The following is a 24,869-nucleotide window of genomic DNA, read 5'->3' on the forward strand; positions in this document are numbered from 1 at the left end:
TAGTCGCAACAATTCTGCGTTGAGAATTGCTTCCCTTAGGAAAACCAGAAACCTATGACCGTTGGTTCGAATCCTGATCCGCCGTGAGTTTACCTGACATAACATAAAGTGATATAACCGAAAAACTGTTCAAAATCAACTCACGTAAAGGCAGGGATCCGTGGTGGTTCTAAAAGGCTGTACGCCGAGGCCATGATGAAACCCCGGTCTCAAAACAATGCATCGCATGTCAGATCGTGTTAGATGTTCTGCTAGACGTGGGACCTACATAAAATAACGGTAATAAACACATGCCAGTGACGAATACGTTTGGTATTCCCCAATCCCGAGTCTGTCACGGAGTTTAAAGACCTTCCATGTCCTTTTACGAATGCATGTCATGTCTTTAAACATTAATTTGTGGGCAGTATGTTTTGATGGCTGCTTAGTGAAGGCTTTTCTAAGGAAATGTATTTCTTTCTAACCTCGAATGTTATAAGTTTTGCACCTTGCATTCCTTGTGTACAAATCATGTTGGCATCATTCATATTTTTAATGAGTTGGTATACGTGTTGTAAGTTGTACTAATGGAAAAAACCCAGAATTTGGTCACTATATTGTAGTTAACAACTAAAAACCATTCCTTAAAGACATGTTCCAGTTATTCTTGTTCAACCATACAAAGTAAGATCACTAAAAAGAATATGTATCCAGATGAAAATAAAAGCAACAAAGCACTTTCCAGAATTTTAAAGAATGGGTCCATTACACGATTCCAACAGCACAATGAACTTTTTATTTATGAATCATCAGTAAATAGTGATGATACCAGATGTTCGAAAATGTTTTCCAATGTAATTATCACATTGATTTCTTGTCTCTATTTTATTCGTTAATAGTTCTACGAGATTGTGTTTTTCGAAATGTCACGTACACATGTTTATCATTAACAGTAAAATATTTTGTAATCTATTTTCAACAAGAAAATGATTGAGCATCGGGTGCGGAGAATGCACCAATTCATATAAATAAGAGAATCGACGTGACCTGACGGCTGACTCCATCGTCCATCAGAGACAAAACCGTTCCGAAATTAACGAGCCAACGATTGAGCACAAGAGGAAAAAACAGACATTACTTATCAGACAAATATATCACCAGAGGGCGTTCGAAGTCAAGCTGACTACCATAGAAGTAGTTTACTTCACGTGTAGTATACAAAACCATTCCTTCTCACGACATGCGGTCATTTATCAGTTACTCGATAGTTCAGATACATTTCCATCAGTATGAAATACTGGTACACGTTCTCTCCAGCCAAAGGTCGATGAAAACACTCCTAGAAAGTAATTCAATCTGTGGTTGACAAGAAAGTCATATATTTGTTAATTGATTTTTGTTTCCGTATTCGTTCATCGCGCATTTTCGCGACTTTGGACTGGTATATGCCGGGCCTGCATGTGAAACGATGAGTGAGTGGGTATGGTTATACATCGCTTTCAGCAATGTCCCATCAATATTCTGAGACCTTGGAAATTGGCTTCACATATTGTGCCAATATAGGGAATCGATCCCAATCACGCGTCGGGCGAACGCTTTAACCACTGTGTTACCTGATGAAGCAGGGAAGGCATATCTAACACCTTGTTTCAATACCCTTTGATTCATAAATGCATGTTTGTGGTATATATTTGTAATGATACAATGAACACTGTTTATACAAGATATTTCTGATGATTGTTGAAAAGTGTTTGTCGTATTTGTCACTGATGATGAACAAACATAGTCACAATACAGTCTTTTGATTAACTGTTATTTGTGATGATAGCAGTGATGTTACCTGTGATGATACCTTCTGTGTGGGTAACGTAGTCAATAGAAAACAAAGCTCTATTGTTTACATATTGCCTTGATCTTTTCAAAAATGGATAGTTCTAGTTCTACCTTTTCGACTTGTGAGTTGTTTGCATATGAATAATTGTCGTGTCTTTGCGTGTGTTTTGACATGTTATGATAGCGATGGAATCGTACAGTAGATTTCTTTTTATAACGGAAATGACTGTGTCACCTTTACTTACATGTGGTCATGACGCTTGTATTTTAATGAATTATGTAATAGGCTTGGAGCTAGGCTCATTGGTTTCACTTCCAACTACAGCTTTGTCATCTCATTTTTATTACCAAAAAACAGCAACACTAAAGCAAATAGGCCTGTCACATAATGTAATTGCTAACAATATCTGTTTAAATCTTTGCACGGATTTCATCACTCTCGTTCATATCAATTCAAACTCAATTTCATACTAGCCAATCGTCGGCTGAATCATGTATTGGCAAAAGGTTCATTATCGTTGTCATTGAACTTGCAATGAGGTTTTGGATTCGGCGATCAGCTGACGGAGTGGTACATGATATACAAAGGCTGAGAGTCTCATTAAATTCCCACATACGATGTTGTATTGATGCAATTGGATCAAGGGGACGCGTTGTTGGATTGGATTAGACAAGGAGTCCGGTGGGAACCACAAAAGGAGTATCTGATTAATTTTCTTTACGTTCACTACGCTATGGCTGTATGAACCGGTCCACTGGGACGATATACATCAATATGATATAATAAAGAAAAATCATTCTATAGAACGTAGTCAAGGAACCATGGTATGTTCTTCATTCGATGTGTGTTTTTGACAAATGATTCCATTTGAACACATTAGATTTCACGTTTTAAACATGAAATGCATTTCGTGAAAGCAGAATTTTAAAATTATGATCTGATTGCTTCTGTTGTTGCTGCATGTCTGGTTTACAAAACTGTCCAAGCAAAGACTGTATCTAATGCCAAACGTACCCGTGAAGATCCGGGTTAGAATTGGTCTTCAGCAACCCATGCTTGTCGTAAGAGGCGACTAACGATATCGGGTGGTCAGGCTCGCTGACTTGGTTGACACATGTCATCGGTTCCCAATTGCGCAGATCGATGCTCATGCTGTTGATCACTGGATGTCTGGTCTAGACTCGATTATTTACATAAAGTCGCCATATAGTAGGATTTGCTGAATGCGGCGTTAAACAACTAACACACACAAATAACGCCAACCGCCGTCATAAAGAATCATTTTCATCAGCAAGTCTGTTTTCACTATGAAAAAGTAAATTCTTTATAGAATGAGAATACAATGTCTCTGTAGGGCAACCACCCTTCAAATATAAACAAATAATGTATTTTGACATTATCTTTATCTTTCTTTCTTCATCTGCGTTCAAACAATATTGCGGTACGAGAGACCAGGCAATCCGATGTGCAGAGTTCCCAATTGTGCCACAGTTAATTGATTGGGATCTTGGGATCTCAGAACCATTACCGCGCTTTGGTATAAGGCCAGCGCTCTGTATGCATTACTTTGGCGGTGCCCTCTACAATAACAGAAGCAGTTGAACGACAAGCAAAGGCTGTGAGACCTACATGACCAAAATGCATAAGAATGGGATTCCAATTCGGCATGCGATTACAATGTCGTATCTGCAAGAGAAATGTAAATAGAAACATAGGGGAGGATAATACACTCACAAATATGTCAGTCTCATGTTTAAAGAAGAAGGGTTGATGATTTGAAGACAAACAATATACGATGATCATATGAAATCTCAATGTGAGCTATAGCATATATGTGCACATGTATAACTATCGAATATAGATGATATCATGTGCTCGCAACTATGTGAACGTATCCTTCCCCACCGTTGGCACCCGTCATAAATACATGGAAAGGCTACTCAATTGTTCACCTAAAACACGCACAGCCAGCCACACACACACACACAGCCACACACACACGCAGCCACACACACAGCCAGCCACACACACACACATGGAAAGGCTACTCAACTGTTCACCTAAATTACGCACAGCAACACACACAGCCACACACAAATAAACACATGACATACACAAACACAAACCAAAGCGTAAAACGAACAAACGAAAATAATCATACACACACATGCACGCACGCGCACGCACGCACGCACGAAACCATATGGTACCAGTCTTAATCGTTTTTTGTGTCAGACGCATTTATTGTCACTGCTGCGGTAAATTTAAATATTATAACCCTGATAACTATTAATAAAGTGCCAAGAAATGCTTCCATAGTCATACAAGAACCCTACTGAAAGCGGAGTTCACTGCCTGATTCCAACAACATCAAAACGTGTCTATTAATCACTATAAATTATTGATTATACCAGCAGACAATCGCGAAATGCGAGATCAAACCCTCCACAACAACGTTTGAACAAGAGTTGTATGACGCTCTCTGAAATAATCGTAGAAAGTGCATGCTAGATTGTACCTCAAAGGATGGAGCTGTGGTATATTGCTTAACATTACGAACGTTGGCTGTTGGACAACAGAAGTCAGTCCTCTTGTCACACAGTCTTAAGCTTATCAATAAGCTGACATGCTGTGAGTAACAGCTAAAAGCAATGTTAAACCCAAATCTGCCAAAAGGTTCCAAAGAACGCAGGTAAAAATGAATGTCACAGTGTTTTTTTCCAAATTATAACAGTATCTGTGTTTTGAACTACTACTACTACTACTACTACTACTACTACTACTACTACTACTACTACTACTACTACTACTACTACTACTACCACCACCACCACCACCACCACCACCACCACCAAATGTGTATGTGTGCAAACTTGGCCTCGTGAAAATGTGTACCCAGTCTAGACTATCCTTAGAGACAATTTCCGTTTATTGTAAATGAAAATTAACTGAATGGATCACTGAAAATCAGTGATGAAGCCAACACTGTCAAAATAGTTTCTTAGCTTTACCTGGATACATGGTTCTGAAGAGTCACTGACCTCATTATTTACCTGTTGCTTATCGTGCTCAATCTTATAAACATAAGATAGGCTCTGGTTTAATTTCCTATCGGAAATGAGCTGGTTCATCTGCTGGCTAGCATAATGAGTACACCAATGTTCTGACATTCAGAGACAAGCGTTTCCTGTGGGTTGAAGGCGGTAACACCATAGATAAGCTGTGGAAGACGTATCCAAGTCCTGACTATCTTCTTGAGGATTCCCCGACAGGGTAAGTGCCCAACCTACTTCTTGCTTTGTTTCACTTTGATTTGTCGCCAACACAAGGCATGTTTACATATGTGTCTGGGCATTGGTCTCATGTCGTCATCATTACCTACGTGTATGGGGCGGTGGGGTAGCCTAGTGGTTAAAGCCTTCGCTCGTCACGCCGAAGGCCCGGTTTCGATTCCCCACATAGGTACAATGTGAAGCACATTTCTGGTGCTCCCCGCCGTGATATTGCGGGAATATTGCTAAAAGCGGCGTAAAATCATACTCACTCACTACCTACGGTTATATACAGGATTACGGCTAACTAGTCGGCGGAGGGCCCAAGCTCTTTGAACAGAGTATCGTCCCTTGTGGTGCCAGGAACATGGGATTGTGGGTTAAAAACCCGGTTCATAATTATGTTTATAGGTATGTCAACACCACACCATACTTTTACCCAAGTCTTGAACGTCAAAGACCTGCAAATACTGTTCAGAGCAACGTGGACGTCTTCTTTGTGAAGTGAGAGCATGGATATGAGTACACATACAATGTGAGGAGCCCATTTCGGGTGCCAATTCCCCAAGTAATACTACTGAAACATTGTTAACATTTTATGCTTTCCGCGAACACCTGGTGTCATCAGTGATATTCAGTGATCCATTCATGTATTATTCACAGCTCTTTTTCTCTTTACACCAAACATAATTTTTTTCTTTCTGACGATAGTCAAAACTGGTTACTCATGTGCACTGACGTTCTGTTCATAAAGGTAATGTTTAGGTGTCATGTAATGTTAACTGTTATTCGTTGACCAGTTATAATTTGATATATAATATAATCGGCCAACTGACGTCACTAGAAAGTTGTTTCTCATTCTAAAGACGAGACCACTGATTCGTATAAAAAGTTCTTGTTGATGCCTCATCCTTAGTTCTAGTAAATGATCATAAATCTAAACTAATATGACATATAGATTACAAAATGAGTGCCCGTTAGGTACCGCATTTATTATAACGGCTGAATTTCAATATGTATTTAACGAGCGGAATCCAGTCAGCATCGTTTTGAAAAATACGAGTTGCTAAAAGAAGGTTTGTAATAGGCACGAAATTAGTAATGTACGTACTTTGTACTCACTTGAACTTGCACGCTATCGTAATTCAACGCTGACAAAAGATGTTAGCAGTCTGAAGGTGGCGTATTAATAGAACATTCGAAGGTGATTATCGACCATAGACACCACATGGTTAAAAATATTTGCAACAATGATGACTGCAAACATGATTCAGTACATACAGAATCGAGGCATGTCATTTTAAAACGTTATAAGTCGACCAACTGATGAATGCATAGGACATAATACTTTTTCCTAATAACAAGTAGGGGCGGTGGGGTAGTCTAGTGGTGAAAGCGTTGGTTCGTCACGCCGAAGACCCGGGTTCGAATCCCACATGGGTACATTGTGTGAAGCCCATGTCTGGTGTCCCCCGCCGTGATGTTGCTGCAATATTGCTAAAAGCGGCGTAAAACTAAACTCTGTCAGTCAGTCAGTCAGTCAGTCAGTAATAACAAGTATCTTGTAATAAGCAATTATCGCTTCTCTCGACGTTTATGATGCCACATGATATATTATAAGTTGTTCACTGGTCACGAGGGGGGCATGGGTTGATGTACCCACGATGTTTGTTTGAACATAAACAAACATGGAGGGTACATCAATCCATGGGCCCCGAGGGACCAGTGAACAACGTATTATCTCACCGAACACCTTAATGTTAATTTGAATTGTTTGAAGCACGGGTACAAATCTTTTTGTAGCCATCGCTAGATTTTGCTGACAAGAAAACAGATTTAGAGTTATCTCCCTTCCATCAATTTGCATTCGCAAAACATCGGTAATTACCGTACATCATACATGATTCAATATTATTCGAGATAAAGAATTACTACCACGAAGTACCAAATGAGTTGCAATTGACAGAGGGGTACATTGAAATGTTACTCACTTGTAAGCGGGGTACATTGGAAATAATAGAAGAGTGCTCAGCCAATCAGAAAGCGACATTTATGTGTGAGGTAAGATCAGAACCTTTAACTACTACTATACAGAAGTATGGTTATGATGTCAATCAAACAAGCCCACTACAGTAAATATTGAAAGTACATTTGCATTGTGTGACGCCGCGCCAATGCCCAAAATAGTCTCGTCCGACTATGTGTAATAAATGTTCATTATCATTAAACGGGTGATCTATTCATTGGTGGATAAAGAAAGTATGTATCTCATGTAAAGGCTTCATAACTATGATTGCAGTTTCGTGATAAATATAAAAGTAACGTTTTCAAATACCTTTACCATTTAAAGTTTCAGCATTCAACGGATAAACATCGTTTCAACATCGTGATAAGTGTTTGGATTATACATAGATTGTGAAACTTAAATGCCATACTTAAACGTATACTGTTCCACCCACATGTTCATTGTTCCACAACCTTGTACTGGCATCTTGAGAATCAATACTTGTGGCTATCTAGCGTACATAACAAAGTAATGTAGCATCTCGGGTTTACAGACTTCCAAGCCACAAAATACATCTTCCACTGACAGTGCTTTCCATCGGCACACTGCAGTATAAACTCAGTCACATTCCTAATCAGTTGGTTTAACGAACCCTACGTTTTGACTAAATAACCACTTAAGGCAGGCGATTCTCAGACCTTGAGCAATAACGCATCTTGCGTCGTAACATTAGAGGTGTGTGCGTGTTAGCCGGTCGTCCGAACGCAACATTAACACATATACAGTGTTATCCCAATACGGGTTGCAAAAACAAATCCAATGATTGTTGAATTCTCACTAAGAGATTTTGTTTCTGTCCACAGGCAGTTTGGAGAAAATCCAATCAAGCTAATTCCTGTTTGATAGTACGAGTGAATATTCCCATTACTACTCGCTATCGACTGACGACTTGAGCCTCATTACTGGCGAGCTTCTGCATTAGCTCTTCCACGACACGAAACAGCTTGGAGGGATCCCTGACGGAGCGAAAACCAATCAAAATGACTGTCGTATGATCGGCTTCTCCGTATCCATGGTAACAGGAAGGGTACTTCCCAGCAAGCATCTCTCGTGATATTCTACTGGCTGTGACAAGATATATTAAAGTTCGAGTACACACCAACCGCTCAGATGGCAGTTTGGCCACAACAAGGTAAAGAGCCCCCTCTGAAGCTAAACTTTAGCAAAGAGCTTGCTCTCCATAGGAAACTAAAAATGAATGCGTTAGTAGGAGACGGTTCATATAGTGGGATTGTACCATACGAAAATAAACGTAAGGGAACTTGGAAAAACTTTGTGATACTGTGCTTATCAACCTTTTTAAGTTTCGTGGCAGTGTTTCCTTCACGGAATCTGCAAACAAGTATACACAGTTCGTACCGAATGGGAACAATATCTTTATGTGCTTTGTACGGATTCTATATCATCGGGTGCCTCACATCTAACATCTGCATCCAGCATTTCAGGGCGAAATGCCTCCTGTTGGTAGCGTTAATCTTTCACGTGTTATATTCAGTGTCCAATGTCATCCCTTCCATGTATACTCTTATCCCAGCCTCGTGTTTACTGGGCCTGTGTCAACCACTTTTCTGGAGTATCCAGGAGATCACCCTTCTTGGATACGCTTTAAACTACTCTGCCTTCTCCAACATAAACCTGGATAGCTCGCTTCGTCTTTTCCAGACCCTAATAGTGATAACTGTCCACTCGGCCCAAATCCTCGGGAACCTTCTAAGTTCCGGTCTACTTTCCCTCTCCGATGTCGACTGTGCTGATATCTGGTCAAATGAATTTTCCAATGGAACAGAACTTCAAGAAGTTGGAGCATTTGCTAAATCGGAACGATGGACATACACCCTACCCTTGATCCCTGTACTGACGCGGAAACTGTCTGACCACCCGGGGCCCATAAACTATTACCAGTTTCTGACAGTCCTCTACCTCTGTCTCGGAGTAGTGGCGATGGGTGGGGTCCTGATATTCTTTGAGAGCCCTGACATACTTCTCAAGAGGAGGTCTGGCTCATGGAAAGAAAAGATGATGGAGGTAAAGGATACAGTGTGTGATGCCAAGGCATTCCTTGCAGGATTCGCTGCCATATTCACTGGATACATTCAAGGAGTCATCATCGCGGATATACTGAAGGTAAGAACTCTATATTGATCTTATGTGTAATTTTATATAGTTCGTATAGCATGATGTGTTAGTTTTGAATGTAATATGTAACCATCTTTGTTCCAGTTTCCAAGACTACAAACAATTGCCTATTTGAAGAACATTTGAAACGCTTATGCAGAATACACGAATCAATGTGAAATGAGAGGTTTTAACTTGATATTTAAAATGACACTACCTACATTGTAGGTCCTTTATTACACCTTAACAGATTAACACCGAAACATTTTAATTAAACACATTGAAACCAAACTATTTACATAATTTCTTAAAGTTTGAAATAGTTCACAGATTCATTTCACAGCAAAGGAATAAATCATTGTTGCAATTTAAAAACAACATCTAAAGTATTTTTGTACATGTTTATTTTAAAATGAAATTTCTATAATACATGTGAAAAACTCGTATAAAAATTAATTCTTCTGAACTTGGGTGACATAAGTTGAGTAAGACATGTGAAGCAGTACTATTTGCACTGTTTCAAAAACAACGAAACACCTGCTACAAACTATCACAACCAAACCTGCTTTCATCACAAGGTTTTATTTCAAATTGATAACGTTTTTCTCCCACTCCAGCTAGGTATACGCGTCGTCTCCTATGGAGCTTAGTGATTTTGTAGATTAGAGGAATCCCTTGAGGCTTACAGAGAAATCTCAATTGATCTCCGTTCTTTTCATCGCCAATTCTACTGGGTTGTTTAGTTCTCTGTTTGAATAAACCTCTGTAGCTTTTTCACACAAGTGTCTTGAGACTTTCTTGACCTTCAAAATACAAATAACGGATCGATTTCAGCAAAACATGGGATTTAGAAACAGTTTTTTCTTTGTAAGGGCTTATTAGGACAATTCAAAGCACAAAATTAGCTCCTAAAGAAATGATAGCACAACCTGGTATTGGACTGTTCATGATGAAGCGGAGGCAATTCTAAGATGGATACTTGTTCTTTTGGGAAAAGTCGCATCGTTTTTTAACCTTTGATTTACCGGGATATTCGAAAAGCGATGCCAGTGGCAAATGGGCAAACGCAATTCTGAGATTGAAGTATACCAAAGAAGCATATTACATCATTAGAATTCTTTAGACTAAACGTTGTACTTTGAATTGAACATTTCAAGATACTGACTGTAAGGTTACATTCTTGTTTCCGATATTGGCATCATCTTATTGTAGTGGTTCTTTTTAAATTTAACCTTCAAAAACTATATTCATATTTTCTTCACCTATGCTCAACTTTCCGAGCATGTCTACATTTTACTGATCGCACAAAACGGGTAGCTTTTGTATGTGGTAACAATCAAGAAGAAGCAATACTTATTCACCATAATGTGTGTACAAAAGCTCCTTGAATGTTCTATATATATTGTACGTCATTGTAAAGTCTGACGTTGTTCTATCTCACAAAATATGTTCTCTTTTGAAGAACAAGCTGATTATCTAATATTCATACTTAGAACGGTTAAATCGGCTTTCGTAATTTGGCAACCTCACAAAAGGTCCAAAAATATCCGCCTCATCTGCTTCATAGTATCCGCATTTGTTACGGATCTATCAGAACCAAACTGAAGTTTGGCCATTTCTTTATTACTCAACAGACCTGGAAGAACGAACACACGTGGTTCATCACATCAGTGGCTCCCAGTACACTACAATGTAATGTTCCTCGAACAGACAAGCAGCCCATCTGAAACAGCATTGCGAGATCATTGCTGTTTCAACGTCATTCGTCTTCTTCAGAAATCTATAGGTTCCTAACCTCTTTGGTGCTGTGACCACTTAATACCACGTAAATAGTCTTCATGTAACGAACTCAGTACCCGCGCTAATGCTTTACTGGACTGCCTTGTAAATATGCGATTGTTTACAGACCTACGACTAATTGCGTGAGCATTGTTGGGCAACAAACAAACTTTTAGTTTTTAATGCAAAGTATGTGAATGGCCGGTGCTACCAGCTGTCATCGCCAATATCCAGTGATCCATTCATAGTTTTTCATCCCTATTTTGTCTGGAACGAACTATGGATTATGATTCGGGCGATGGTCGATACTGATTGTTCTCCATCTTTGACGTTATGTATTTAACGTGGATCTTCTTCTCCTTACATTATAATGACGGTACAGAAGCTTTGTCCTGATTTACTGCTGCATGTGTCCTTCAGGCTAATTAATGCCCCTATCTGTTCTCCTAGCACTTTGATTTCATGTTCCTCATTCGACTTATTGATTCCTGGAGATGTTCATCTACGTATACTAAAATTCCCACATGTGTCCTTCATTTGAAGCTATAATTCCAGTAGATGTTCTTCATCTGACTCATTATTCCGATATGTGTACTTCATTTGACTCATTAATTCCCATATAGATCCTTCATCATGTTCATTTGTTCCCATGTGTGTCCTTCGACATGTTCATTACTTCCCATGTTCTTCATATCACTCATTTAATAGCAATGACATTTTCTTCATCTGATTCATTAATTTCCACATATGTCCTTCATAGGGGCTCATTAATGTCCACATGTTTCCTTCATCCTGCCCAATTATTCCCGTAGATGTCCTTCATCGGGGTCTTTATTCTTCATATCAGTCATTTAATTCCCATTTATGTTCTTTATATGATCAATTAATTCCCAATCGCGTTCTTTATCTAGCTCATTAATTCTCATGTATGTTCTTCATGTGAATTAGTAAAAGCCCACATATGTTCTTCAATAAATGCCAGTACATGTGCTTTTCGTTACTTGGTCATGTGCTGTTGGTAAAATGAGTGGTGTTAGAGACAATGGTGTTACATCGGGAATTGCACATAAAGGTCGCTGTTTCGGTGATAATATACCTATTGGATGCAGTTTGATCATTGTTTTCACATTTCGAACAATAAACGTATATATTTAATCATAATAATACATCCCTATCTGTTGATAGATATGTTTCATTTTCCATTTGATGTTCTCCATTATAACCTTTTCACAAATATACATATAGATATAAATACAATATGATTAACCTGAGCACAACGGATGGTTTGTTGATACTATTTCCGTTGACGTGAAGATGTGATATCGCTGGGCAACTTTTTGTATTGGAGCCACGAATTAACCGAAACTGCGGTATCGCAATGAGCGTTATTGCGAGGGGTGACTTTATATAAGTATAATGTAAACATGTTTGGTAGAAAAATCTTATCAAACTATCCAGACATTCATTTCAGTCCCAATTGTCCAATTAAATGGCATTAAAAAGATATCCTGTCAGTTGTATGACTTGAAGACTTTGTCAGCTGTGACAAATGAGGTGCAGTGATACGAGAGCCTCTTACTCCAACAGGAGGTCAGTGATGGGATTGGTGTTAATTATGTTAAATGTGAAATAGACAATTAGTATTAGTCAAAAATTACTCGATGAAGTCTTATCTTGGCCTGTGAGCTTCACTCTGTGTATTCGTTTGCATGGAACCTATACACGAAATGTGTACTTATGCAACATAGTACTTAGGTTAATTGATCCATGAATGCTCAATGGGATTAGGTGTCAAGTACAAATTACTGAGTTTAACGATAAGTCTGCAGCTTTGTGTTTGATTATGAGAGAACTAAATGTGTGTTGGTTTTTTATCTTTAGTTCGCAAAAATTGTTTTCGAATATGAATTTCAGGCCAATACTGCAAATCAAAGAGTGGGTTTGAATCCACATTCCCATACTAATTTGAGCCTTGGTTTGGTAGCCCCACATTTGTTCATCAGGGTTTCACCTGCGCCAGAACAGGTTAGAATTCAGTAAACCATGCTTGTCGTAAGAGGCGACTAACGGGATCGGGTAGTCAGGCTCGCTGACTGGGTTGACACATGTCATCGTATCCCAGTTGCGATGCTCATGATGTTCATCACCAGATTGTCCGATCCAGACTCGATTATTTACACCCCGCCGGCATATAGCTGGAATATTGCTGAGTGTGGCGTTAAACAACAAACCAACCAGTCCACCTGAACCATTTTGGGCTGTTCTCACCGTGATGGAACTGAAATGGTATTCAAAACCCAACTGACCCACACATTAAACAAGTACGTATTACTATTGATGCACTGAAACAAGTAGAAACATGGTAAGCATTGAAACACAACGCTCGATCACTTCTCATAAGTCAACTTTCAGATGGACACGAAGTCGCTTGCACACACATTTGTATATCATTTGTATGTCTAAAGCCAACAGTCACGCAGTGCCTTTTCTCCTTGGAATACCTCCTCAGCAGTCTTTCTTTGATATCCGATAGCTTTGAATACAATCCTATTCAGTTTATAATCCTATTTCCAGAATGACATATTGACATGTCATGTTTGGCTTCATCTTCCATTGGTGTTAAGATGATTCTCATTTGTATGTCAAGTGATCAATCACCATGGCTTAGATGGTGCCATTTTCGTTTTAAAAAGATAAAGAAATGGGGTAATCCCAGTCATCCCCACTTGAAGAACCTTCTTTTCTGTATGCACATCTGGCTCTTGACTTCATCAACGTTTTCTATTACGATGATGAATGATCATGGACCGGCCCGGATACGAGAGGCCTGGTGTTTGATACCTGGTCGCATCCCACCATGATACATGTATAGATGGTATTTGTTGATACCCTGCCTGACGCTCGGCATGAGGGATAGAAATTAGACTGGTCTGGCTAATAGTAAGTAAAACATGGTCTCAGGTAATATTCATGCTATACGGCTTGGTGTCTCGGTGGGTTAGTACTATAAAGCCGGTATTAGGTCGGAATAATATAAGCAGCCAAACACACACATACATGTACGTACGCACGCACGTACGTATGTATGTATGTATGTATGTGCGTGCGTACGTGAATGGATGTGTGTACATGCATGTATGTGCATGCATGCATGCATATAGGATTAACCTACATACACTTTTAAACCCCTTCCTTTACCTCATATTTATCGTGAGACACGAATGTAAACACCTTTTAATTTACAAACGTTTCTTTGCAGTCTGCAAGTAAAGGCTTACATGATCTTGGTCATAAATACACTTATGTATAGTCGTATGACAGATCACAGTCAAGACGCTAAATATTGGGTCAGAACTGATCTTCAGCAACCCGTGCTTGTCGTAATTTGTTTAACAGGTTCGGGTGACCAAATCATAATTTCTCATTTCAATTCGATATTTATTGATCCTGGACAATTTTGTTCTGAGATCATATCTGAAAGAGTACGATCAAAGTGTTTCTTTCAAATGTCTTATTTATTTATTTATTTATTTATTTATTTATTTATTTATTTATTTATTTATTTATTTATTTATTTATTTATTTATTTATTTATTTATTTATTTATTTATTTATTTATTTATTTAATCACTTTCCACAGTAATACCTATTTAATCCTGATCATATCCGAAATATATCAAACGGACATGAATGCATAAAGAAAAACATATTTTACACTCAAACTATCTATATCTCATTTACTGAAATGTTTTCACTGATTTCCCTTATTATTTTCCACACAACACTAGATGAAGTTTATTAGTAAGCACCCGTTGCTTTCACAAGTTCCTATACATTATCTGTAACTGTATTCCTGGATACCTGCGCAAAATTAATAATTTTCAGAATAATTTTATATCACGTATTTGAACTTTATATTTTGCGGACGATTACCTGTAGCTGTTGTATTGAGAAGTACACATACAATGTAGATCGCCAGTGTTAATACATCATTCATTTAGACGTTGAATATGCAATTAATCAATAAAGAGGCTAGGAATGAGCATTCGGCAGATCTCACCGCCTCGCTACCGACAACCATGAAGTTGTTTGCTATCAAAATCCATGTTGTTCTGATCATCCCGGATATATCAATACATCACGAACCAAATACTTCAGGGCATGACGAATGATATATCAGTGTTTAGACGTTAAGATGTATCGCCCATACGCCACTGTGAACGTCACCGATAAAGGTGAAGGGCGTACTGGTTAACCATATATAAGCGTGATAGTAACGCGTATAGCGCACCTAGTGGATTACCGAAAATGACAAAATAAACCAAGTTGAACTATAAACAAAAAACAGAGCACGAAAATTTACGCCCGTTGATTATTCAGTGATATTTCAATTTATCCTTTTTTGTAACTTTTGTATACCCCCAAGGAGAAGAGATTGATAATACGATGTGCCGTTGAGATTGACCTCCAATGATCAAGGGAAAAAAATATCAGCGCCTTGAGCATGCACTACTTGCGTGGATATGTGCGCTATATAAATATCCTATAAAATAACTTTACAATGATTCTTCTAGATGTAAGATACGTCGTTATTTTGCGTTATACAGAGTTGTCTCTTAGTCGAGCCTGTATCAAGTGAGTCAAGTGTATCAATCCAAATATGCCTATTTTGCTGTGATCAGTACCATGAGAAGTTGTTTATCGAAAGTGGTATACAGCTTGTGTACTTTCTCATCATGGTTTACTCATTCAAGGACGTCAGACGTCATCAGTTTGATTGCTTTCTAACAACATTTCTAACAACAATAAAGACATATTCACACATTGTAGCATATTCCAAGTTTTTTGTAATCGAATATATTTCCCAAAAATATTCCCGTGCTCTTCGATGAAAAGGTTGAACAATAGTTGGTGGAAAACGTCACATTCAAACAACTACTACACTTGTTAGCTCTCAAAAAAACACGCCGAACCTTACGACCGAACCGGAAGATTTGAATCATTAAATTGTGAGACAAGCCTTTTTTTGCGCGCTCTATGTACTCTATGCTTGTGTAACAAAAGACACAGTGGAAAACGAAAAGAAGGAATGAAGATAGTCTCAGTGACACAAGACTTGGTCATTGTGGCCAAAAAACCTCAGGATGATCGTGATCATTGAACTCTTACAATGTTATTTTTTAACAAATTACTATCATATTACATATTATTCTTTTTACTGTGAGCACGTGAAGTGAAATATAATTAAGACGGGACGAATATATGTTTTAAGATTTATCTTTTAACGTTTACAATTTTTTAATTCTGCGGTGTTAATGGATTATGGCAGCAGTTTTTTCTGTGAAAATATCCTCACATGTTTTTCCGCATAAAGGGATTGGCCCCTAAGGGCTTTATGTGGGCAAATATCCAATTTATGAATTCATGAGTTGTGTCTCCATTACTTTCTAACCCTATTAGAGCTTTACAACCGGTAAGAAAATCTGAACGTTCTCATTTTTATTTTTAATTTTGTATGCTTCAAATATCAAGCTACTCTATTCTATCTGTTGAATGCTCAAATACCAAGCTATTCTGGTCTATGTCTTTTACGCTTCAAATACCAAGCTACTCTGTTCTGAATTTGATACCAGACTCGATTATTTACGGACCGCCGCCATATAGCTGGAATATTGCTCAGTGTGGCGTAAAACTTAACTCACTCACTATGAATTTTTATAATGTTTCAAATACCAAGCTGTTGTTTAGTTTGAATTCAACATTTTACACAAAATGAAAGCATGTGATATGTTACACAGCTCTTTGATAAATAATGTACATTATCTTGCCTCACACATAAATGTCGTTTTCAGATTGGCTGAACGCTCTTCTATTATTTTCAATGTACCCCGCTTACAAGCGACTAACATTTTCTATGTACCCCGCTGGGAATGCCGAACTCATTTGGTACTTCGTAGTAGGAATTCTTTATCTCGAATAACATTGAATCACGTATGATGTACGGAAATTACCGATGTTTTGCAAATGCAAATCCATGGAAGGGAGATAACTCTAAATTGTTTTCTTGTCATCTCGTACTCCATACTATGATCCGATACCCGTGTTTCAAACAGTTCAAAATTACGATTGAGGTGTTCGGTAAGATAAATACGTTGTTCACTGGTCCCTCGGGGCCCATGGGTTGATGTACCCTCGATGTTTGTTTATGTTCCCTGAGCCCGAAGGGACCAGTGAACAACTAATAATTTGTAATTTGTGAGCTGCAGGGAGATTGTGTTCAGTAGATGTACATTAGATGTTTCTATAGATTACATACGAAGTGACTAAATGACAGTATTATGTATTCGGGTATAGCAACGTGCAGTAAACTTGGACAAAGTTCTGTGACTATGTGTCCCAGTCCACCCAGCTGTGAATGGGTACCTCGTAAGGATGGGAAAGCCGCAATAACTCGGTGCGCCTTGTGGCAGCAAGAGCTGTATGCTCCCCAGGGAGCCGAGATTGCTAATAAGATGTGCCGTTGAGATTGACATCCAAGGATCGAGGGAAAAAAAACCCCAGCACCTTGAGCATGTACTAGTTGCGTGGATGTGTGCGGTATATATATACTCATGCCAATAATGGTTGTCACCCCCCTCAATTTTTTTAATTGGAGAGGGGGTGTGTGGGTGTGTGTGAAGTGTGTGTGGGGTTGGGGTGGGGAGGGGGTTGACAACCATTATTGGCATAAGTATATATCCAATAATAAAATAATTGTTTTAGTTAAGTCATGTATATATACGCCGATAAACAATGCCAGCATATCACCGTCGTCAAGCATATCTGTTTTCACATATATATCAACATTAAGTATAACAATCAGGCAGGAGAAGGAATTATTTATGTCTTACATGAAATATTCACAGTGCAAGAGAATATGGCAATCATAGTAATAGCAATGTCGATTACAGTGGTTACATTCTTTTGACACTTTTGCTATTGATCCGATTTTGACACAGAATAAGCAGGGGTTGTCTTGAATGTGGATAGAGATGGATCAGAATATAAAGGACGTACATTTATAAACTCGTGTGAATTTTGCAGTATCGTGATCCGGTCTCTTTGCTAGTCTCTATGCTCTCCTAATGTTTTGTTCGTTCTCCGAGAGGAGTCTGAATATAATAAACCACCTTAATAGACCGCCATGCTGATTGCACACACGTATTAACACTAGGCAAAAGACGTGGTACAGTGCGGAGAAACGTTACACATTATCACAATTCCATGAGGTTAGGCTCGTATTTTACAAAGTGGGTCGCTCTAAAACGGTCTTGAATACGTAGCCTTCACTTAATTTCAATTTTTTTATTATACTCTTTATTGGAATCATTTACTGTTGTTATGACGTTGACTTCAACTCTCCCCACAGGCTGTTGTTCACTTGTGCGTTTTGCAATCATCATTTTCTTTATTTGGTGGGTTTTTTAATCATTATTCATTGCCCCTAAACATTGTTTTGAGAACATATTGAAAATGATACCAAATAGATATCTAACTTGATGCCCAAGGCCACCGCCGTGTTTAACTGTAGTACTGTTCACAATAGCGTTTCACTGAACTCGACATGTTTTTACTCAGTCTTCAAGAACCAAACCTTTTGAGCATTCCCTAACATGACAAAAGTAAAACAAAATCAACTTGACAATTGAAGATTGTGCCTGAAAAATCGGGGTTTTGTGATTGCATGTGGGTTGTAAAAGGAAACAAGAAATTCAAGGACGATTGTTTTTGGTTTTACACCAAAGAATGACCTTTCCAATTACATCAAAGCAGGATTCAACACGTTGACATACAGTGAACATCACATTGCCTGACCCCGATCCATTCAATAACACACGTGTATCCTGCTGGCCACGGGCAGCAATATTCTGACAAGGAATCCCTTACATATATGCATAAGTGTATGAACTAAAGACAAGGAATTTCTTGTGGATGTGTAAAGGATATTGTTGCCTTTATTCAACATGAAATGAGCAAACTGATTCTGAATGACGCATGTCTAGTGTTAAACCAAATACGTTCGCAACTAAACTGTATAAAGCCAAATAAACGTATATGCATTATGAGATGTTTCCATACGCCACGTCCTCAAATATTTATGTTCACGAAAGCGCACCACGAAACAATGACGTTATAAAGAGATAGAAGAAACCACCAACAAAACCTCTGCTACATTTAAATGGCATATTATCTGACGACCAACGAATCAAAACCCAGTACATCAGGTTTCAAATCCTAGTAGTTTTGTCCTTAATTCTCTATGGGACCTAATGAAAATGACAGCGTATTAGGCAAGACTCTTTTAGGTTTAGAGAGTTCAAAGCGATGCACTTCAAGTGGTAACAAATTGTGTGCCAAAGTAATAAGGTGGTCCATGGAAGCATATAATCGCAGTTCCAATTCTCTTGATCACAGCTTGCATGTATTGGTAATAGTGTTGGTGTTGGCAGTCATAGGATGAAGAAGCTATTCAGATGTGTTATTAGATTCTGTAGGCTAAAGCTAATACAACTTGCAAAGCAACATTTGTGTTAGAGCATCAAACGAGGGAATCATTGCATAATCGAGACATACTTTCTTCAGTTAAGAATCAGTTCATAGTTCCTAAGACGATTTATTGTTCAAAGCGTGGTAAACTATACGTCTCGTATGAAAGGACAATGCGAACACTGTCCTATTTCTTTCCAGTTTATAACACAATCACGTTACTAGAAGACATATTGATCTGCAGCCGCTCCTAACACCGCTCTCTCTATATGAAGATATCACTTGGTTTTCTTGGTTTGCATTCAAATGGTAGATTTGTATTCATGCATAGATATAATTGTTGTGTGAATGAAAAGACATACATGTATATTTTCTTGGTTGTAGTTGTTGCTTTTTAACGCCGCAATATTCCAGCAATATAGAGGCCGTCTGTAAACATTCTTGTCTGGACCAACAGCATAAGCATCGATCTACGTAATTCAAATACAATGGCATGTGGTATAGGTCAGGAAGCCTCACGACCCGAGGACCGTAAGGTACATCATTTTCCTCAGAAAAGTGTACCTAGGGAGATCTTGCCGTGGTCCCTTTTGGTAGTCTCGGTAAGGAGGTTCAAGTTGTTTACGTGTGTTCTCGTTCTTAGCCAAGGCTACGGATCCCCACAGAGATACGGCTTAAATATCAATGAAAGCGTAAAAATAAATCTGCTGAAACGGTCCATTGCACGTTTCCAACTATACCCTGAGCATGTTTGAAGCCATTTTAGAAGATGCTTTTTAATGAACATAGAGACTTTTCTGGGTTTCATCTTTTTTTATTGTTTGGTACAACACTTTAGTTCTACCTGATGATGGGGCCAGAACAAGCCCTGAAACGTTGTACCAAGCAATAAAAAGAAGATGAAACCCAGAAAAGTCTCTATGTATATCCTGAGCAATTTTAATTCAGTCTAGACTTGTGCTTACTTAAACTTTGCACACCGCTATTCCACTTCCACTATTCCAAACGAAAGGGAAAACTTCATTCCTTAATAGAAGGGGCTTCTGTGACCATAGATACAGTGACATATCTGTCATCTTAGGTCCCTCTTGTACCTAGCAACATCAGCGCTTTATCTTTGTGAAAGTAATAGAGTTAAGGTCGTCTTCGCGCTAATGTCGCTTTGTGAAACCATCTCCAGGAAAAATAAGCAAATGCTCCAAATTACTGAGGAAAAAAAAAAAGTAAAATGCTGGACTTCATCGTTGATAACATCCATGTAATGTATGGAGATAAGTCATTTAGACAAGACGTAGGCATCCCAACAGGCACCGATTGTGCTCCTGTTCTTCTGGATCAGTCTCCTTATGCATAATTATGAATATGAACTTCTCCTAAGATTGGTTAATCCAAGGTAATTTGTCCGATTCTGTTTACCGTCATGAATGGAATAATGCTGCAAGCGATGTGTATCCTATGTTTCCACTGTAAGGATTAATAAATTTTATAAAATTATATAAGATTAATGGAAAAAAATTATTATAGTAATCTCTATTATTCATGCAATATTGTTAATTTCAACTATTTGTAGACAACTAAAACATCTTTACATAGATTGTATATATTGATTTACATAAATTTAATCCACTATAACAAAACGCGCAATCCAACAGAAGACACATCTGTCTTGATTTAAGAGAAACCGTGTCTACTGAGACATGGAATAAATGCGTTTAGATGACGACTCCAATAGCGATCTGATGGTCACATCTGCTGAGTACGATGTTTTCATGGAAGACTGCTTGCCAGACAAGGCAACGTCTCAGCCGTGGTTATGTTCTCGGATGTCTGGATATCGACCTGCAATAACAGTTGGGAGTGTTTAGCATCGATAGTTTTGCGTTTGTATATGTTTGCTTGATGCTGAAAACTTGCCTCACTCATTAAAAATATATAATGAGCATATGTGAAAGCATCGATCAAGTTATATCCCAATTTTAAGTGTATAAATATATTTTCTCGCTGGTAATTGTCCCAGATGCTTTAGGTAGATCAATGGTTAACTTGCAAGTTTTACGTCCAGGTTTGAGTCCTTACATAGGCCCAGTGTATGAATCTCATGCTGATGATAACTGGATTGTCTGGTCCAGACTGGATTATTTACAGACCGCCGCCATATAGCTGGAATATTGCTGAGTGCGGCGTAAGACTAAACTCATTCACTCACTAGCTCACCCAGTGTATGAATCCGTCATGATTGCTGGAACATTGATAAAAGAGTCGAACACAAAGATAGTGGATCTTTAAGATTTTGTTTTCGACCAAGTCTCAACAACGTATTCTAAGGGTTTAACTCAGCAGGATCTTAATAGGTAAGTCTGGTACCAACGGGCAAACATTGGTCCGACCACAGACAATTTTTCAGTCCAGTAGACACACACACGTGTCTTGCGTTTTATTACCATTGTGTCCCTCATAGACTCTGAGGAGTAGTTGCTTTCTCGCAATGTGTATAATGACGTTTGTAGAAGTGATAGGATGAAGACAGGCGTGAACAAATGTCACCACTGTTGGAGCAAAAGGACCATTATCGATCTTCTCTGTGTTTACTGATACGTAGCTATCGAACCCCGAGACTTTCAACCAATCTACCCAGCACAATACTTGTCCCCGACCATAATTGCTGATGCGACAACAGACAAATTGCATTTGTACATCACTTAATAGGCAATGCAAGATGAAGAAGTAGATTCAATTTCGATCAGTGGTATGTGTACGTGAAAAGAGCACCAATCTAATCATATGATCAGGGCATCCCCCAAATGTTCGTTAGCAGGCGAGCATTGTATCAGGCTGATGCCATTGATTATGCAGTTCGCAGACAAGTGTTCAAATGGGAGTTATAGAGCTTCATTCCTGTCGCCATCTATCCAATAAGGTCGCCATGAAAGCATATATTTGACTTCATAATAACTACAAACTACCAACTGCATGCGTGTTTAACAAGCCCTTATTGGTTCTCGCATAACACTGCATTGCGCTGGGTCGTTTCAAACGAATCAACAAGATCTGGCAATGTAGTGTTTAGTTAGTGTTGAATTTGGTGCAACCGTGTTTGTATAAGTGTGTGTTGCCTTAATAGCTAATTAGTGCAAAGCGTTTGAATGGTTGCTCTAGGGCAGGTTTGTGGATCTGAGACGTACTTGAAAGTTGCAAGTCGATTACTAATAACGGAATTTCATAGTTATGTGTAGAGAGCTGTCGAGAAAAATGAGTTGGGTTTTTAATCTTTTGGCGACTGTTTACCTGCAGTTTTGTAAAATTTAGAGACGGAACATTTGACAGTTTGATCGGGGGTTAGGAGTTTGTATGAAGACAAAAAATGAAGCTGAATAAAACTATGAGCTAAAAATATAATTAGAAATGGGCCACCTGGCAACACAATGTTTCCGTTGGAGAACATATCCATTTAGAAATGTATAAGCATTAATATAGTTTTATGTCATATTCCAGAGAATTTCTTATTTTGTTTCTACAAAATCCCAGGTTCGTCTCAGAATGTTAAGAGATGAGTCTTCTACGTGATAACTACCAAATTTGGTATCGATGTTCGGGTTGTACATTCCTTTGGGATTACCTTTACTTTTGAACAGAGTGATCATTCAACTTACATTCTGTATCCTAAATTCCGAAGACATTTCATGATATTTACTTTGTTTCGAATAACGAGATTATTATACCACGTTTTTCCCTTTAAGCTGAATGTTATGAAATACACCCTCAAGCGTAGGATTGTACAGGCACATGTCTGAAAGCGGCTCGGTTACTGAAAGACTTCCCATTTCCGATAATGCCATGTCTTGGCAACAACATATCCTACGTTGTCGACAAAACGGTATGTTCGACGAGACGGGTTTGTAACATGTATTGCTGAACAACACGTCTTGAACATGTCTTCTGTATGATACATTCTATGTCACATTGTATGGTTTCCTTGATGACGTTTAATGTGTGACCTCTATTTCCATATACAGGAAATTAAAAGTATTATTGGTTCCTTTGTGGCGTTATGAAATGTCATGAAGGATAAGGGGATGAGAAATGACAGTACACATTGAAGAAAGGCGGCATTAGGGTGGACTTGTTATTATACTTGAGCTCTGGAATCTTGACAAATGATACCAGACACAGACAATAAATATCTGCGAAACTGCGTGTCGGTTTCGGCGACGATAATCCTGCAATAACATGTCTGAGAACATAATTGGAATGTCCTATCATGTCCTGTCTGCTAGAGTTAAAGTTCCAAACACATCAGTGAAAATAATTGATCCTGTGCAATTCTCTACTCTGATTCTACTTGTGTTTCCCTCTGTTGTTTTTCGGATAAAAATTTACTCGCCTTCGCATGTGTTTGCTCACTTGTCATCCCTTGAGCACGTTACTCTCACGTTTTTAGAAACACCTGGTGTCATCGCTATTTGATTGTGACTCATAAACACTGATACAATCAGTGTGGTACATTGGACCTCTTCATTAATTACGTCAACAGAGAGACCCGTGGAGATCTTCGAAAATCACGGATCTGTTTATTTTGGTGCAAAATGCTGCCTTGGCAGCTTATGGCGTATATTCTACTAGGCTTAGTTGTTAAGATTTATCATACTGCTACATTCATGTTCGTCATAACTTCAAAGTGACTTCCATGTTGTTCACAATAGTTCGTCTGTTCTTTTAACACGAACAAAAAATAAAAAACAGCGTCTTTCTAATTGGGATTGGAGCGTTACAAAACAAAGTAGGTTACGCCAGTGCAAGATATTGACATTTGTAGAAAGCACAGAAAACAGCGGCAAATAATTGCTATAAACCCATTTTTGTCATAGCGAACCGTCATCCAAAATCTTGCTGCCCTACATAGTTTTTTGTTGTTGTTCCCACTGACAAGGCCTTGAACAGTGATTCATAAGCACACGCTCTTGTTCTAATCGGAACCGTACAATCGACTCTTCTTTCAGCAGAGACATGAATATGGAACGGTTGTGTCACTTTTATCGTGCCATCGTGAAAAAAAGGTTTAAGCTTGGGTTTAAAATGTAAAAACGTCACGGGCACGGTATGGGTATCACGTGTCTTTAGATCAAACTATCAATGCTTCGTTGATGTTTTTGAACTAAATCTTAAACATTTTTCAAGCTACCGGATTCTGCTTTCAGAATAGATTTGATGTTATTATGCAAAGGGATTTTCCTTTCAAATAAATATCCAAACACTTTGCTACAGAGTAGTTTTAGCTTGGGGACTACGTCATAAGAAACTG

At 38.5% G+C, this 24,869-nt stretch overlaps 1 protein-coding gene across 1 annotated transcript in view; it reads left to right on the plus strand.

Annotated features, from left to right (window-relative positions):
• The window catches only part of LOC124282919 (protein unc-93 homolog A-like), a 158,296-nt gene that overhangs the window by 26,314 nt on the left and 107,113 nt on the right, over positions 1 to 24,869 (plus strand). Inside the window, exons 2-3 of the mRNA XM_046718966.1 lie at positions 4,988 to 5,086; positions 7,954 to 9,274. Of these exons, the coding sequence (XP_046574922.1) occupies positions 8,261 to 9,274 (1,014 nt within the window). The 5' untranslated portion in view covers positions 4,988 to 5,086; positions 7,954 to 8,260. The remainder of the gene's footprint in view (positions 1 to 4,987; positions 5,087 to 7,953; positions 9,275 to 24,869) is intronic.

This window comes from Haliotis rubra, unplaced genomic scaffold (genome assembly GCF_003918875.1).
Source record: "Haliotis rubra isolate DU_JTF1 unplaced genomic scaffold, ASM391887v1 Scf307, whole genome shotgun sequence".
Classification (NCBI taxonomy): Eukaryota; Metazoa; Mollusca; class Gastropoda; order Lepetellida; family Haliotidae; genus Haliotis; species Haliotis rubra.